The 15,579-nt window shown below is 38.7% G+C and overlaps 1 protein-coding gene and 1 pseudogene across 1 annotated transcript; one reads left to right on the forward strand and one right to left on the reverse strand.

The window, feature by feature from the left end:
* Nucleotides 1–2,992: 2,992 nt before the first annotated feature.
* LOC132162275 (uncharacterized) lies at nt 2,993–5,620 on the forward strand. Its single transcript, XM_059572532.1, has 5 exons — nt 2,993–3,299; nt 3,342–3,882; nt 3,975–4,669; nt 4,874–5,181; nt 5,549–5,620. Exons 1-5 carry the CDS (start codon nt 2,993–2,995, stop codon nt 5,618–5,620), a joined length of 1,923 nt encoding a protein of 640 aa, XP_059428515.1.
* Nucleotides 5,621–6,498: 878 nt separating this feature from the next.
* Nucleotides 6,499–10,449, reverse strand: LOC132162276 (putative receptor-like protein kinase At3g47110; annotated as a pseudogene).
* Nucleotides 10,450–15,579: the final 5,130 nt, after the last annotated feature.

Below are 15,579 nucleotides of genomic sequence, written 5' to 3' on the forward strand. Positions count from 1 at the left end.
GCCCTACTAAAGTATTAGTTACACATAATTAACATAAAACTAAAAAGAAAAGGGAAAGAAAGAACTAAAAATGACTCCTTGAAGTAGCCTCCAATTTCTCTCCCCAAGAGTTGTGTTAAGATGGTCCTCTGAATCGTGAGGCTTAGAGGCCTATTTATAGGCTTAGGAATATATAGAAATCCTAAAAACCCTAATAAACTCGTAGGGTTTAACTAGGACTAGAAAAAACCCTAATATGGAAAGCAAAAGAAGTCTGGCCGCAACTTCCAAAATTGTCCAACACACGGGTGCGATCGATCACAGCCCATGTGTGCTCGATCGCACGTCTGCGATCGAGTCTCCTCGTGTGCGTACGAGTGCACACCTTGCTTGCTCATCTGGACCTCTCTGAAAGTGCACTCGATTGTAGGTACCCTACGATCGATCCCACTATCAGAGCCTCTAGCTTTTCTCAAATTTTGTCCTTTAAGTCCGATACTTTCAGGAATGCTCCATTTTCTTCCAACAACCTACAAAAACACAGAAAACACATAAAAGAAATAAAATAACACAAACTAACAAAACTAGGGAATTAACAAATATAAGTTAAGGGCTAAAATATGAATGTTTTGGCACTTAACAGAAAGCGTCTACCGCGACCATGGAACGCCCAGCACTTGAAGAAGTTCTACCAGTGATATCTCGCTATAATACTTCATGCCATTTTCACGTTTTTATGTATGTAACTCGTATAAGACTGCTATTTTGTATTTTGAACTATGTGATGAATGGCATACCAACCTGGTTATCCATGGATTATACTCTAGATGTTTGCATCCCTCATTTTCACAAATAAAATGCCGGCGGCTAGATGACGGCCCCAAAGGTTCGACAATGCCCACAAAAAAGAGAAAGTAGATGGCGCCTCGCCAGAATGTGGTGCACGCATAATTCTGCGTACTTGGGATAAGCGTAGCCCAAGGCTAGGTCCTACCTCGCCATTCATAAGACTGCTGAAAAGCATATCCTTGCCAGGGCGAAAAGACCCCTTATGGCCCAAGGCCAGGCTCCGCCTTGCCATGGCATAAGATTGCTGTAAAAGCATATCCTTGCCAGGGCGAAGAAACCCCTTGTGGTCCAAGGCCAAGTCCTACCTCGCCGCGGCATCAGACTGCTAAAAGCATACCCTTGCCATGGCGAGAAGACCCGCTACAATCCAGAACCAGGCCCCGCACCGCCATGGTGCAGGAGTGCCGCCGAACACATCAGTACCGCGGCAAGAAACCCAAAGAGGCGGGCTACGTACATGGAGCCCGCGCCTCGCCTAAGCACGAATCGCGCAACCTAGCTCCCAGCTAAGACTAGAGCGACTAAATGTCGTGCCTTTAGATGGAAGGCTTCGGAACTACGCAAAAAGAGCGCGGAAAAACGGTTCACCTTACAACCATTCGCGATGCATGGAAAACCTCACACGAACACAAAGAAGAAAGAAAGACTTTGCGCTATCATTCAATGCATGCTAGGTATTCCTTTTCTTTTTACAAGGTAAGAAAGCGCACGCTCGCATACAAAAGAGCAAAAAAAAAAAATGCATGTGTCTAGACATCATACTCGCTGTCTTTAGGCTCGCTTGTCAAAGGACCCGCGACAAGGTCCCCACTGTCTAAGCTCGGGGTGAAAGGAAGCTCCTCTTTGCCAATCTCTACAAGCTCCTCTATTGTCACGAGGTTAACCATGTAGTCTTTCATCTTTAGATTCTAGTAGCCAGCTCGCTGCTCGTTGTCTTGCATGAGGGCTCGGAAAGTCTCGAAGCCCGAGACATACCTGCGATACCAGCCACGGTTGCGTACCGCGAATACCTTCCGGAGTTGAGAACGCAACTTCCGCAATAACATAGTTTTCTGTCGCAGCTTTATTCGGAGCCCATCGATAAGAATGTGTCTCTCCTTTATGTCAACCCGAAGGCCCTCACAGGTTGCCCGCGAGCTCTTGGCCGCATCTAGAGCGCTCCGACATATAACGTCAGATTTTTCCAAAGCCTCCTCCTTCTCTATAGCATTGGGTGTGTTAATTGCAAAAATATTCATATTTTAGCCCTTAAACTTATATGTGTTAATTCCTTAGTGTTGTTAGTTTATGGAATTTTATTTCCTTTTTGTATTTTTATAGGTTTTTGGAAGAAAATGAAGCAAATTTGGGAAAAGCTGAAGGCTCTGGTAGTGCAATCGATCGCAAGAGACCTGTGATCGAACGCACTACAAGTGGAATGACCAGACGAGCGCAAGGCGTACGCTCATGCGCTCACAAGGAAAGTCAGTCGCAGACGTGCGATCGAGCGCACACGGGCTGTGATCGAGCACACCCATGCATGAAGAGCAAGTCAGCTGCGATCAGAATGCCCTTTCCTTTCATATTAGGGTATTTCAAGTCCCACTTGTAACAGGACTAAACCCTACGAATTTTCTAGGTTTACTAGTGTAATAAGGACTTCTAATGGCCTATAAATAGACCTCTTAGCTTCTAGGAAAAAAGTGTGGAGAAAAAGGCACAAGCTCTGGAAAGGAACTGAAGGCTAGATCAAGAGGAGTTTGGGTTTGTCTTCTCTTCCACCTTTTATTTTTGTTATGTAATTTATATTTTAATTAGGGATAGTCGTGTCTTTTTAGGATTTCAATATTTGCGCCTTTGCTACAATTATATTTTGATATATTTAACTTGATTAATTCCTGTTTTCTTGAATTTCTCATATGTGTTTCCCTAATCAACATATGCATGTGCTATGGATTACTTAATTAAATCAATTTTGATGACCGAGTCCTAGGTTTAATAAGAATAACAAAAGAAATTCACACCGGGTTCTTGGGTTAATCAACATGAGAAACTGGGAGTTTACATCCATGCCCTAGGCCACATGTGTTTGTCGATTTTCACAGATTTATGCTTTCTTAAAGAGCAACTTAGTATACACCCATGCTAAATCCTTTAAGAAAGAAAAGAGTTGGAGTATACACCCATGCCTAACTCGATCTATATGCATCTAGAAGATCGGGAAAAGAACGCGTTTATCACTGACCGAGGCTTATACTGCTATAAGGTTTTGCCTTTCGGTCTAAAGAACGCGGGAGCAACGTATCAGAGACTGGTTAATAAAATGTTCCGAGACCAGATCGGGCGTAACATGGAGGTATATGTGGATGACATGCTAGTGAAAAGTGTGTTACCGGAAGGCCATGTAGGTGACCTGCATGAGACGTTTAGAACATTGAAGCATTACGGGATGAAGTTGAATCTTGCGAAGTGTGCATTTGGGGTGGCCTCGGGTAAGTTTCTCGGATACATGGTGTCAAACTGAGGAATAGAAGCTAATCCCAAGAAGATCCGAGCAGTCTTGGATATTCAATCACCTAAGAATACGAAGCAACTTCAGCAATTGACGGGTAGGATTGCAGCGTTGAACCGATTCATCTCTCAGTCAACTGACAAGTGTCTACCATTTTTCAAAATCCTGAGAATTGCATTTGAATGGTCCGAAGAGTGTGAAGAGGCGTTTGATCAGTTGAAAAAATACCTTACAAGTCCACCCCTGCTAAGCAGAGTTGTTCCTAGAGAAGCATTGTATTTATACGTAGCTATCTCCCCAACAACTGTTAGTGGTGCCCTTATCCAAGAAGAAGATGGCACTCAAAAGCCGGTTTATTTTGTCAGCCGAGCACTGAGGGGAGCAGAAGAGCGGTGCCCTCAGATGGAGAAGTTAGCATTCGCACTGACAATCGCCTCTAGGAAGCTCCGTTCGTATTTTCAAGCTTATACTATAAGGGTCTTGACCGAGTATCCATTGAAGAAAATACTCAGAAAGCTAGATCTGTCTAGCAGATTAGCTAACTGGGCAATCGAGCTCGGAGAGTTTGATATTGAGTTCCTCCCAAGGAACGCTATCAAATGGCAGGTACTGGCCAATTTCTGAGCAGAATTCACCAATTTACATGTCGCCTCAGAATCAAGAAAGACGAAACATGGGTAGTCTACGTGGATGGATCTTCTATAAGAAAAAATGGTGGAGCCGGTGTTGTGTTAATCTCCCCAGATGGAGAAGAGTTGTGCAACTCCCTAAAGTTAGAGTTCAAGACCACCAATAATGAAGCCGAGTATGAAATAGTCCTAGCAGGACTCGGCTTAGCCCGAGAGATGGGAGCTGAGTTTGTTGAGCTACGAAGCGATTCACAGGTGATCGTCGGACATATCCAAGGAGAATTTGAAGCCAGAGGAGGAAAAATGAAGCAGTACTTATCAAAAGTACAAAATTTACAGAAGGCATTCAAGAAGTTCTGTATTATAAAGATCCCAAGAGAGGAGAATGAAAGAGCTGACCAGCTAGCCCAAAGGACGTCGGCAGTAGCCAGTGACGTTGAGAAGCCTAAAGAACCAATCCAGACTTTAACCAGACCTGCCGTATCCGAAACAGTCTCAATCTTTAATACCGAGACTGTACCGGAATGGCAGAGGAGCATAAGGGAATATTTGGAACAGAGAATTCTCTTGTTAGAGAAGAAGTCAGCAACGCAAGTCAAAACTAGAGCTGCCGGATTTACTGTCATTAATGGGATTTTGTACAAACAAGGCTTCATGCTACCACTCCTAAAGTGTATCTCCAAGGAAGAGGGTAATTATGTCCTCCGCGAAATCCATGAAGGTATCTGTGGTAGTCACTTGGGAGCAAGAGTATTGGCGCATAAAGCAATCAAAGCCAGTTTCTGCTGGCCTAATATGAGTCGGGACTCGGTACAAACAGTCAAAAATTGTGACAAATGCCAATGCTTCGCCAACATTGCAAGACAACGCCCAGATGATCTAAGTTCAATCTCTTCGCCATGACCTTTCTCACAATGGGGGGTAGATATAGTCGGACTACTTCCTCGTGGGAAGGGGAATGTGCGGTTCGCGGTTGTAGCAGTGGATTACTTCACCAAATGGGCAGAAGTAAAAGCCCTAGTGAACATAACAGCCAAAAGCATAGAACGTTTCTTATGGAAGAACGTCATATGCCGCTATGCTATTCCACATGCGTTTATGAGCTTGAGGCCTCGGACAAGCTTTTCCCGAGGAGGACTCGGACAAGAATCCGAGAACACTCCTCGGGAAGTATCTGATACGAAGTCCGAGACGCAACTCGAGAGCAGAAAGTCAGATGCCAAGGGTAAAACGGTCATTTTTCCATTAAGGATATGCAAACATTCAACTAGTCCTAGTGAACATTATCTCACATTCAAAAAAGCTTTCGACAGTATATGAGGTTATCTACCTGCAAACAATTCTTACACAAGCAGGATAAGCTGTTATTCAAATTCGAAAGGTTGTTTAACTCAAAAACAAAACTCCATCTTGTCTCAGGATTCCTACCCTTATCAAACAACTACAAAGCATATATTTAGGGATAGGAATCCCGAGACGTGCGGGGAACGAACTCCACTCCATGCCTATAAATACAGGTCCTAATTTCCATCAAAGGTAAGAGAATCCTGGCTCAAAAACATTGATTGCTTATTCACTCTTTCCTTACATTCTAACTTAGGCATCGGAGCTTCCCCGCCGGAACACCACCGGGGGCTCTAATCCTGTTTGTTCTTTACTGTGTGTAGTCTGAAGCGTTCCTGAGGTAGGCAGCATCACATCAGGCGTGCCACGTCACCACCTCAAAAAACTGTATCAACACACAATTCGCATTAGCGACACATTGCACACATGATTTGCCTCACTCACATCCATTCTATCACAAAATGACTCTGCTGGTCTCATGGGCGATGTATTTCCTTGCAATCATAATTAATATTCAATGGAACCTTTTTTCTGTAAATTTTAAAACTAGACTTGATGAAATATATATAGAATAAAGATTCGTAATACATGTAGATCAAAAGTTGGTTTGATTTATTCCAACAAAACACATACGCGCACAAACAGCCAAACCAATGCTAGCTCAACACACTACAAACATTCGGGTCATTAGCATCCAAATTTTTAAAAAGCAACTAAAAAAAAAAAATGGGCATTACAAAAAAGACTTTTCTGCAACCATACTTCTTCACAAAGCTCCGTTTCCTACAAAATTACATGGTACAAAACAACTTTTGCTCAAAAAACATAAGGAAACAAAAATCAAATCACTTAGAAAGTTACTAGTGGACTTAAAGAATTAAGATATCTTATAATTGATTGTCCAAATTGCATTTAATTTGGGTAGCCACCATGAGGACATATGTGGGGCATATGTGCCTTGGGCAACTTAGGGTTTGGGCTCCCTCAGTCGAGAATAATTGGGCCCTACACATGCCCTTGCTATGAGGTTACTCGAATTGCATGCAACTTGGGCAATTAATTATAATGGATCACAAATCAAACGTAAACAAGGTGAAAACTCTTAAATGAATGTTTTGATCCTAATAATATCGCTGGAAAGTCTACTTGTCTATCATTCGATAAACTTATAAATCAAAATTTGTTGTGCCTTACCCTACTTGGTCCTTATTCATGGATCATGACATGTAGAAAATCTTTTTTGATCCGATGTAGTTCCCTGGTGACATCTTCCATCTTCATTCTTTCATTTGGTGCTGCTATTGAACAAGCAAGGCTGATCTTGAAAATTGAAACCAGACACTTTTGCACATTAGAATTCATATGGCTTAGGTTCTCAATAAGGACTCTTTCTTCTACTGCCTCAATATCATTGTGATCATCGTTGTTGTACTCATCTTCTTCTGTTGCCACTTCTAAATCTTCTACTTCTCTTGTGAGAAGATTTGGGTCTACAACTTGAACACGTTTTTCTGTCGATGCCATTTTAACAAAGTTATGAAGGTTGAAACCATCTTTAAACATTTTGTCGGTGGGTCTCTTTCCTGTGAACATCTCCAACAAAAAAATCCCATAGCTATAGACGTCTCCTTGTGCTGATGCCTCACCACCCATTCCATACTCTACAATGATATATTTCACACACAAAGTTAACGTGGTAATGATTTCAAATAGTGGTTTAATACATAATTTAAAAGACTTGGGATTTTATATTTAGAAGCTACATATTTTATTTAGTCTTAGAAAATAATGTGAAAAATAGTCTGTATTCTACAATTAAAACTTGTGAAATGTTTTGGGATTTTGGATAATAAAATAGGTCAGTATTAGAATCATATCAACTAATCATTGTCGTTCCTTCGTTTTAACTTTTTTGTTGGACAAACTAAAGAGTATGTTAAAATATTAATTTAAACACTTAAAATTCACAATTTCTTATTGACTTAATTTTTTGGAATAAATGGTAATTTAAAATAAGTTTTAAGTCTAAACCTTGTACCTGTAATTTATCCCATACTTCAATTAAAATAATCCACATATTGTCTAGTCCAACACAGCTATGCATGTCTTCTCTTATATATGCAAGCCTTATTAATCTCTATCAAAGCCTAAATACTATATGTGACCAATATTTTCAAACAATGTATACAAAAGACCGGTTTTATTTTGAAAAAAGTTGTTCTCACCATTTTTATAGCAGGGTTTACATGTTCCCCTTCTTGTTAGCCGACATATAATTTTGATATATCTAATGGACATGTTATAAGAATAAGTATGGAGAGCATAGTAAAAAGACGGTTAGTAATACTTTTCAACTTGAACAAAATCATGATTTAAAGGATTTAAGATCGAAGTAGTGATGTACCTGGAGCAGCGTAGCCAATAGTACCCTTTATTCCAACTGTGCTAGTTTGATTTTGAGAATCATCATTTGTTGCAAAGAGTATCCTTGCCAAACCAAAATCACTTACTTTAGCAATCATGTCATCGTCAAGAAGAACATTGCTTGGCTTCAAATCACAATGAATGATTGGTGTTTCACAATGATCATGCAGATAATGTAGTGAAGAAGCTACATCAATCGCAATATTTAGTCTTTGAAGGAGGTTCAAATATCTTTGTGGACTTTCATTCTCTCTATCATGATGCAACCACTTGTCTAAGTTTCCATTTGCCATAAATTCGTAAACTAGTGCTTTGAATTCATTGCCGTTATAGTCCATGCTTGAGCAACAAGTTAAGATCTTCACGAGATTTCGATGTCGTATATTTCTTAACACATTGCATTCAGCCATGAAACTCTTAGAAGCTCCTTTTTGTTGAAGGTTTAACCCTTTCACAGCAACCATCCTTTTTTCCTGAGCAAGAATTCCTTTATATACGGAGCCAAAACTACCAGATCCAATTAAATTGGTAGGAGAAAATCCATCAGTAGTTTGATAAAGCTCCTTGTACGAAACATTTGAAAGAAAGTTGGTTTTGGGGAGTGTAGAAGATGATTCTTTTTTTGATTTTCTCCTCCTATAAAGGACAAGAAATGATGAAAATAGAATAAAACATAAAACCCCACTGACAATTATGGCAGTTAATTTAAATACATGAGATTTTCCTTCCTTCAGAACTTTGACATGGCATGCTTGTAGTTTTAGTTCTGGGATACCTCCACAAAGCTTTTTATTTCCTATCACTGATATTTCACTTGTATTTCGAAAGACCCCCTTGATTGGTACCTCTCCCACCAAATTGTTAAATGAAAGATTCAAATACAGTAGAACAGAAACTTTCTGTAGATCTTTGAGAATTATTCCTGAAAAGTTGTTTCGTGAAAGATTTGCATAGTGAAGGTTTTTCAACGATGCCAAAGATGGAGGAAGGTTTCCTTCAAACGAATTACCTTGCAAGTAAAGATTCTGCAAACTCAAGCAATTTCCAATGGTTTCAGGAATCTCACCAAGGAAATTGTTTTCGGAGACATCAAAATAGTAAATATTTTTCAAATTACCTACTTCCATAGGTAGGATGCCCCTTAATGAGTTTTGTGATAAGTCGAGTCTTAGTAATTGGGAAGAAAGACTCGTTTTGGGTATGGCTCCGCTAAGGTTATTTTTTGAAATATTTAAGAGCTGCAAACTCTTGCAGTTTCCAAAACTTGATGGAATGCTCCCTTCCAATTTGTTCTGATATAAATTAAGATCGACCAATCGAGTGAGGTTGCCTAGAGAAGATGGTATATCCCCCGACAATATGTTTCCAGACAAAGACAATTCTTGCAGCTTTTGTAACTTTCCAAAATAAGTGGGAATGGTACCTGTGAACAGGTTTTCCGGCATGTCGAGGATACTTAAGTTGATGAGATTCTCTAATGCTTCAGGAATAGTACCAAATATTTGATTGGCACCCATATATAAAGCACTAAGTTGCTTCGACAAATTTCCTAGAATTAGGAAAACTACCTCCAAAATTGTTGTCAGCAAAAGTTAGCTCTACCAGGTTGGTGCAGTTTCCCAAAGATGTTAAGAAATCCAAATCCTTGGTTGAATTACTTCCAAGATTATTTGCACCAACACCTAGTATCTGGACATATAAGAGGTTTCCAAGATCAGTTGGAACTTTTCCCACGAAATTGTTTCTGGAGAGATCAAGAAATTCAAGCCAAGAAGCGTTGGATATTGAAACTGGGATTGGACGAGAGAATTGATTAGAATTGATGGACAAATATTGGAGATAAGGGAGAGTGAGGCCTATGTTGGCTGGAAGAGTGCCGTTAAGTCGGTTAGCAGCGATTGAGATGATGATCATAGTTGATATATTGTAAAGGGCAAAAGGGATCGTACCGGACAGATTATTGCTCCCAGCTCCGAAGAAAAACAAACTCTCCAAATGGCCTATCTCATTTGGAATATTTCCCACAAAATTATTAAACGACATTTCGAGTACTTCGAGTGAAGAAGCATTTCCCAGAGAAGGTGGGATGCCTCCTGTCATATTATTTTGGTAAAATTGAAGCCTGTCAAGCTTCTTCAAAGAGCCCAGCTCAATTGGAATATTCCCAGTAAGCTTGTTCCTTTTGAAGTCCATGACTCTGAGTTCAGGGCAGTTGGTGAAGTTGCTTGGAACTTTTCCTGTTAACACGTTATTGCTAAGATTGAGATTTTGCAGGCGGAACAAATGAGTAACTTGTTGTGGAATTTCGCCGTGTAAGAAGTTGTCTCGGAGGTTGACCACCCTGAGAAAGCTGAGGTTGGCAATGTAAGGTGATATGGATCCACCCAAGGCATAGCCTGGCAGGTACAAGGCCGTGACTCTTTGATGCTTACGGCCGCATGTAATTCCCTGCCATCTGCAGAAGTGGATAGAATCATTCCAAGAGCTCAAGCTGTGAAATGGGTTAATGGCTATCAATTCTTTGATTTTGAGCAAAGCCAAACGATCAGTCTCGTTGGTTGGAGGTGCAGCAGCAGCAGTAGTGGTAGGTTGGAAATGGAAGCATAGTAGGCTTACAAAAAAGAGAAGAATGACGTCACCAAGGTATGTAGTGCATAGTGCAAGTAAGTTGCGGGTATGAAGCTTCATTGGAATGGGGAGAAGGGAAGCACAGTATTTGTGAGCAAGCTTCATTATGTATGTGTGCCCTTTGTAGGACTCACTTAAGAACGCATGAGAAGTGGGCCAAAAGGAATTGTTACAATGTCTTTTGGCAGAAGACTGAAAGACGTCCCTACCATGACTCAAAAGTCTATGGCAAAGTAGTCATTTCATACGCGCGAATTAATGGATGTAATTAGCAGTTTTTGAAAACCATTACGTGGGAATTGGCCTGCAAGGTCGGCTCAATGTATTTGGGGATTTTAGGCGAAATTTTAAAGTTAGACTTTATTTTTTTTTAATATTTAAATATTAATTAAATAATATTTATTTTAATATTATTATTATATTTTTATAATATTATTATTATTTTCATTTTCATTGTTATTTCTTGACTTTTAAGTTTAACTTTTAACTAATTCTCAAAAAAAATTGATGTGGCATATTTGTTTTTTTTGAGTTAATTGGTCTTATTTTACAATTGAACTTATTATATTGAGGCTTTTTTTTAAGGCCTTAAATTTTTATGGAAAAAAAATTTTAGGCCTTATTTAAAAAAAAAAAAAAAAAAAAAAAAAATAGGCCTTAAGTTAAAATAAAATTAAAATTTTTTTAGGTTTTATTAAAATTTTTTTTGGGCCTTACTAACTGAGGCCCTTAGGCAACCGCCTCAATGGCTAAGCCATTGAGCCGGCCCTCAATTGGGCTAGTTGCATGTCAGGTCATATCTTCTCGTACAAGATTGGGAGTTGAAGGAAAAGACATGGTGATTGCGTGAGAAGTGGGCCAAAAGGAATTGTTACAAATTACAATGTCTTTTGGCAGAAGACTGAAAAGACTTCACAAGCATGACTCAAAAGTCTATGGCAAAGTGGCCATTCCATACGCGCGTATTTTTGGATCTAATTAAGCAGTTGTTGAAAACCTTTATGTGGGAATTGGGCTAGTTGCATGTCGGGTCATATTCTTCTCGTACAGGATTGGGAGTTGAAGGAAAAGACACGGTGATTTAGTTGAAACTATACGTCAAACAGAGCAAGGTGTCAAGAAATGGATGGATGATTAATGGCATTACACATGACAGCTGTGTCACGGTGCCCAGCAACAAGTGCAGACTCAGAAGCTGGGAATCCCACGCTTGAGAGTGGATTTGTGATACGGGTTTTCGGACGTAATTACAAACATATTCCAAGTAACCTCTGTTTGAAATTTGGTTGTTAGTTTAGATGGGAAAGGTGTATTAAGCGTTAAATTATCAATTCTTTTAAAAGCTTAAATAAATAGGTAGAAGTAAATTTAATCATTTAATAAATATTTTAACACATTCTTTCTCAAAGCTCAAACTCTTATGGGCATGTTTAATTAAAATGGGGGGGAGGGGGGTGAAATATTGATGGAGTCAGTTAGGGGTGTCAACCCGGTTCTCGTTTTCAGTTATTGGCCAAAACTAGGAACCAGAACCGGAGTATCCCAGTTATTAATTTTAGAAAACCAGAACCGGATAACCGGTTCCCGGTTAACTGGCCGGTTCTAGTTTGTACCCAATTATCCGGACCAGGTAAACGGTTTTTAAAAAAGGGGTCAAATACTCCAGACCCCCTTAGGGTTTTTCAACTTTATTTTTTCTCTCCTGAGGTTTTATTTTTATCACAGGAGGTCCCTGTGGTTTTGATAATAGACTAAGTTAGTCTTTCGTCAGTTGACCGTTAGTTAACTTAACAGAATTCCACGTGGACCAATCACATGTTGACACGTGGCACTTACTTAAATTTTTTTTTTTAAAAAAAAAATGTATTTTCTAAAAAAATTATGATCTTTTATTTTAAATTCATTTTGATTTGTAATTATAAAGAGTATATATAATGTAAAATGTATAGATTACATTCATTTCATTGCAATACCGAGAATGCATTTTCTTTTCCAACTCTTTTTCAATTTTCTCCAACCTCTCTATTCTTCATCTCTCTCTGTTTTACATTGACGTTGCAGACACCTATCTTCACTGTTTCTTTCTCTATGGAATTTTTTATTTATTTATAAAATATAAGAAGTTAGTGTTTGGTACTGTTTTACCCACACGTAGAACTTGAATGCTGTTTGCCGAAGGACTTGCCAAATTAACGCTGATTCTGAAACCTTGAAACGCGTGAGGCTGCTGCTGTCAGTCCTACTTATTGGACTTTTGTAGCTTCTGTTCACTTTTGTAGCCGTGATCACTTTATTGTTTTGAAGATAGAAAGTTAAAGATTCTTCTTTTGAATTTTTCTCTAACCACATATTATGTTTTCAATAACTTTTTTTTTTTTGTTTTTTTTCGTAAGTTATTGAAATCGGGCTGCAGCTGGAATTTTTGACAGAGAAAAAGCTCGAGTCCCACTTACTGGACTTTTGTAGCTTCTGTTCACATTTTTATCGCCGGCCGGGACTTGAAAGCTATTTGTCAAAGTCATCCTTAAATATGCAAAACTGGTTGAAAAACTGGTTCATGGGATTTGGGATTTTAACCAATAGCTTTTTGGATTTTAAAAACTGATTAAGAGCTTCTTTGATTTTTGGATTTTAAAAATTGATTAAGAGCTTTTTGGATTTTAAAAATTGATTAAGTCAGAATAATTGAATTGCAACCCTTTAAAAGTTTGAGTTGTCAAGTGTTATGTTTTAAACAAAAACAGCTTTTGCTCAAAAAACATAAAGAAATATAAATCAAATACACTTATAAAGTTACATGTGAACTTAAAGAATTAGGATCTCTTATAATGGATTTACCAAATTGCATTGAATTTGGGTAGCCACCATGGCCTAGGGTTTGGGCTCCCTCGGCTTAGAATAATTGGGCCCTACACTTGTCATTGTTGTGAGGTTACTCGAATTGCATGCAATTTTGGCCGTTAGTTATAATGAATCACAAATCAAACTTAAATAAGGTGGAAACTCTTAAATGAATGTTTTGATCCTAATAACATTGCTTGAAAGTAGGAACTTTTGCACATTAGAATTCTTTTGGCTTAGGTTCTCAATAAGGACTCTTTCTTCTATTGCCTCAATATCATTGTGATCATCATTGTTGTAGTTTTCTTCTTCGGTTGCAACTTCTGAATCACCCACTTCTCTTGTGAGAAGATTTGGGTCTACAATTTGCACAAGTTTTTCTGGCAATGTCATTTTAACAAAGTTATGAAGGTTGAAACCATCTTTAAACATTTGGTCTTTTTCCCGTAAATACCTCCAACACAAATATCCCATAGCTATAGACATCTCCTTGTGTTGATGCCTCACCACCCATTCCATACTTTGCAATTCATATATTCCATATACTGGTATACACACTGAAAACTAATAAGACTCCAAATTAAACAATCATGTGCGGAAATAAATCAACAATCAAGAAACACAAAGATTTGTTTACGAAGAGGAAACCATTTAGAAAACGTTCTAAATGTAAAACCTCTCCAGGGCAGCCAAACCCAAGAAATCAACTAAATCAGTAGAATAACAAGAAATATCTTAATGTCGAAGACTTACATAACCTATGCACTTGACATTCAAGTATACCAGACAAGCGACCCACTTATCTGCTACCGCAGTAGTTCTTCCAGAACATCTAGATTGTTCCTTCTACGTGATCTCCCTTCACCAGAACTCCGGTTGACTTCGATTTCTTGGCTTCTATCTTAGCCCAAAATATCTTAAAACCTAATTAGAAATCGTAACTATACTTCTATGCATAGTTTCAAATATATAGACCATGGACTCCTAGTCCAACTAAATTACAAATTCAAATACTAACAACCTTATCTGCTACAAAGCGTCCGGACGGTTAGTAAGCTCATTCAGACGAGAACTAGTTTCTACGTAGAAATTTCACGCAATGCACTAGACGTCCGAACGACACGAATGACCATTCGGACAAAACTAGGTTAAAATCGCTAACTCTAGTTCTCTGGAGCGGCGCATCCGGACGGTGATGCAGACGAGACTTCAGACGAAGCTCTCGGGTTTCTTGCATAGCAATCTCGTTCGGACAGTGGTGCAGACGAGACTTCATACGAAGCTCTCGGGTTTCTTGCATAGCAATCTCGTCCAGACGATGGTGCAGACGAGACTTCAGACGAAGCTCTCGGGTTTCTTGCATAGCAATCTCGTCCGGACAATGGTGCAAACGAGGCTTCAGACGAAGCTCTCGGGTTTCTTGCATAGCAATCTCGTCCGAACGGTGTTGCAGACGGGGCTTCAGACGAACCTTTCTGGAAAGATTTCATTCTTCTCGTCCGGACGAGCCTTCAGACGAGACCCTGTGTGATTCACATATTTAGCTTATTTTTGCTATCTTGCACACTGCACAATCAAACAAGCTAATTAAACACAAATATTTTGTTCACACGAATCCAGCCAATTCAACAACTCTTGAACTAACACACACAATTAACATAATAAAATGTGACAAATAGTCTCTAATTTACAATAAGAACTTGTGAACAATTTTGGGAAATTGGATGACAAATGAGGCAAATATTAGGATTATATCAACTAATCATTGTCTTTTTATTTGTATTTGCTGGACAAATTTTTATTTCATATATATATGCACGCTCTATTAATTTCAATCAAAGCCTAAATCTCCTGTGTGACCAATATTCCCTAGCTATACAAAAGATTAGTTTTCTCTTGAAAAAAATTTATTCCAACCATTTTTACAGAAAGGTTTACACGTTTTAATTAAGCATGGAGAGACTTAATTAAGGAAATACAAATCGACAAGGCTAAAATGAATATATGTAGAGCATATATAGTGGAAAGATAGGTAGTAACACTTTTAAAGTTGATCAAAACCATGATTTAGAGGGTATAAGAGATGTAAGTAAACGTAACCAATAGTACCCTTTATTCCGACTGTGATAGTTTGACTTTGAGAAACATCAATTGTTATAGAGAGAATCTTTGCCAAACCAAAATAACTCACTTTAGCAATCATGTCATTATCAAGAATAACGTTGTTTGGCATTAAATCACAATGAATAATTGGTGGTTCACAGTGATCATGAAGATATTGTAACGCAAAAGCTACATTAATCGCAATATTTAGTCTTTGAAGGAGATTCAAATGTCGTGGTCGATTTTCATTGTCAATATCTTGGTGCAGCCACTTGTCTAAGTTTCCATTTT

This window comes from Corylus avellana, chromosome ca9 (assembly GCF_901000735.1).
Source record: "Corylus avellana chromosome ca9, CavTom2PMs-1.0".
Classification (NCBI taxonomy): Eukaryota; Viridiplantae; Streptophyta; class Magnoliopsida; order Fagales; family Betulaceae; genus Corylus; species Corylus avellana.

Bases quoted from the DNA above. Each gene is read 5' to 3' on its own strand.
- LOC132162275 (XM_059572532.1), top strand. From the start codon at position 2,993: ATGCCTAACTCGATCTATATGCATCTAGAAGATCGGGAAAAGAACGCG. The intron at 3,300-3,341 runs GTAAGTTTCTCG...GAGGAATAGAAG, and splicing joins TGCATTTGGGGTGGCCTCGG to CTAATCCCAAGAAGATCCGA. The intron at 5,182-5,548 runs GTCATTTTTCCA...ATTCTAACTTAG, and splicing joins CAGATGCCAAGGGTAAAACG to GCATCGGAGCTTCCCCGCCG.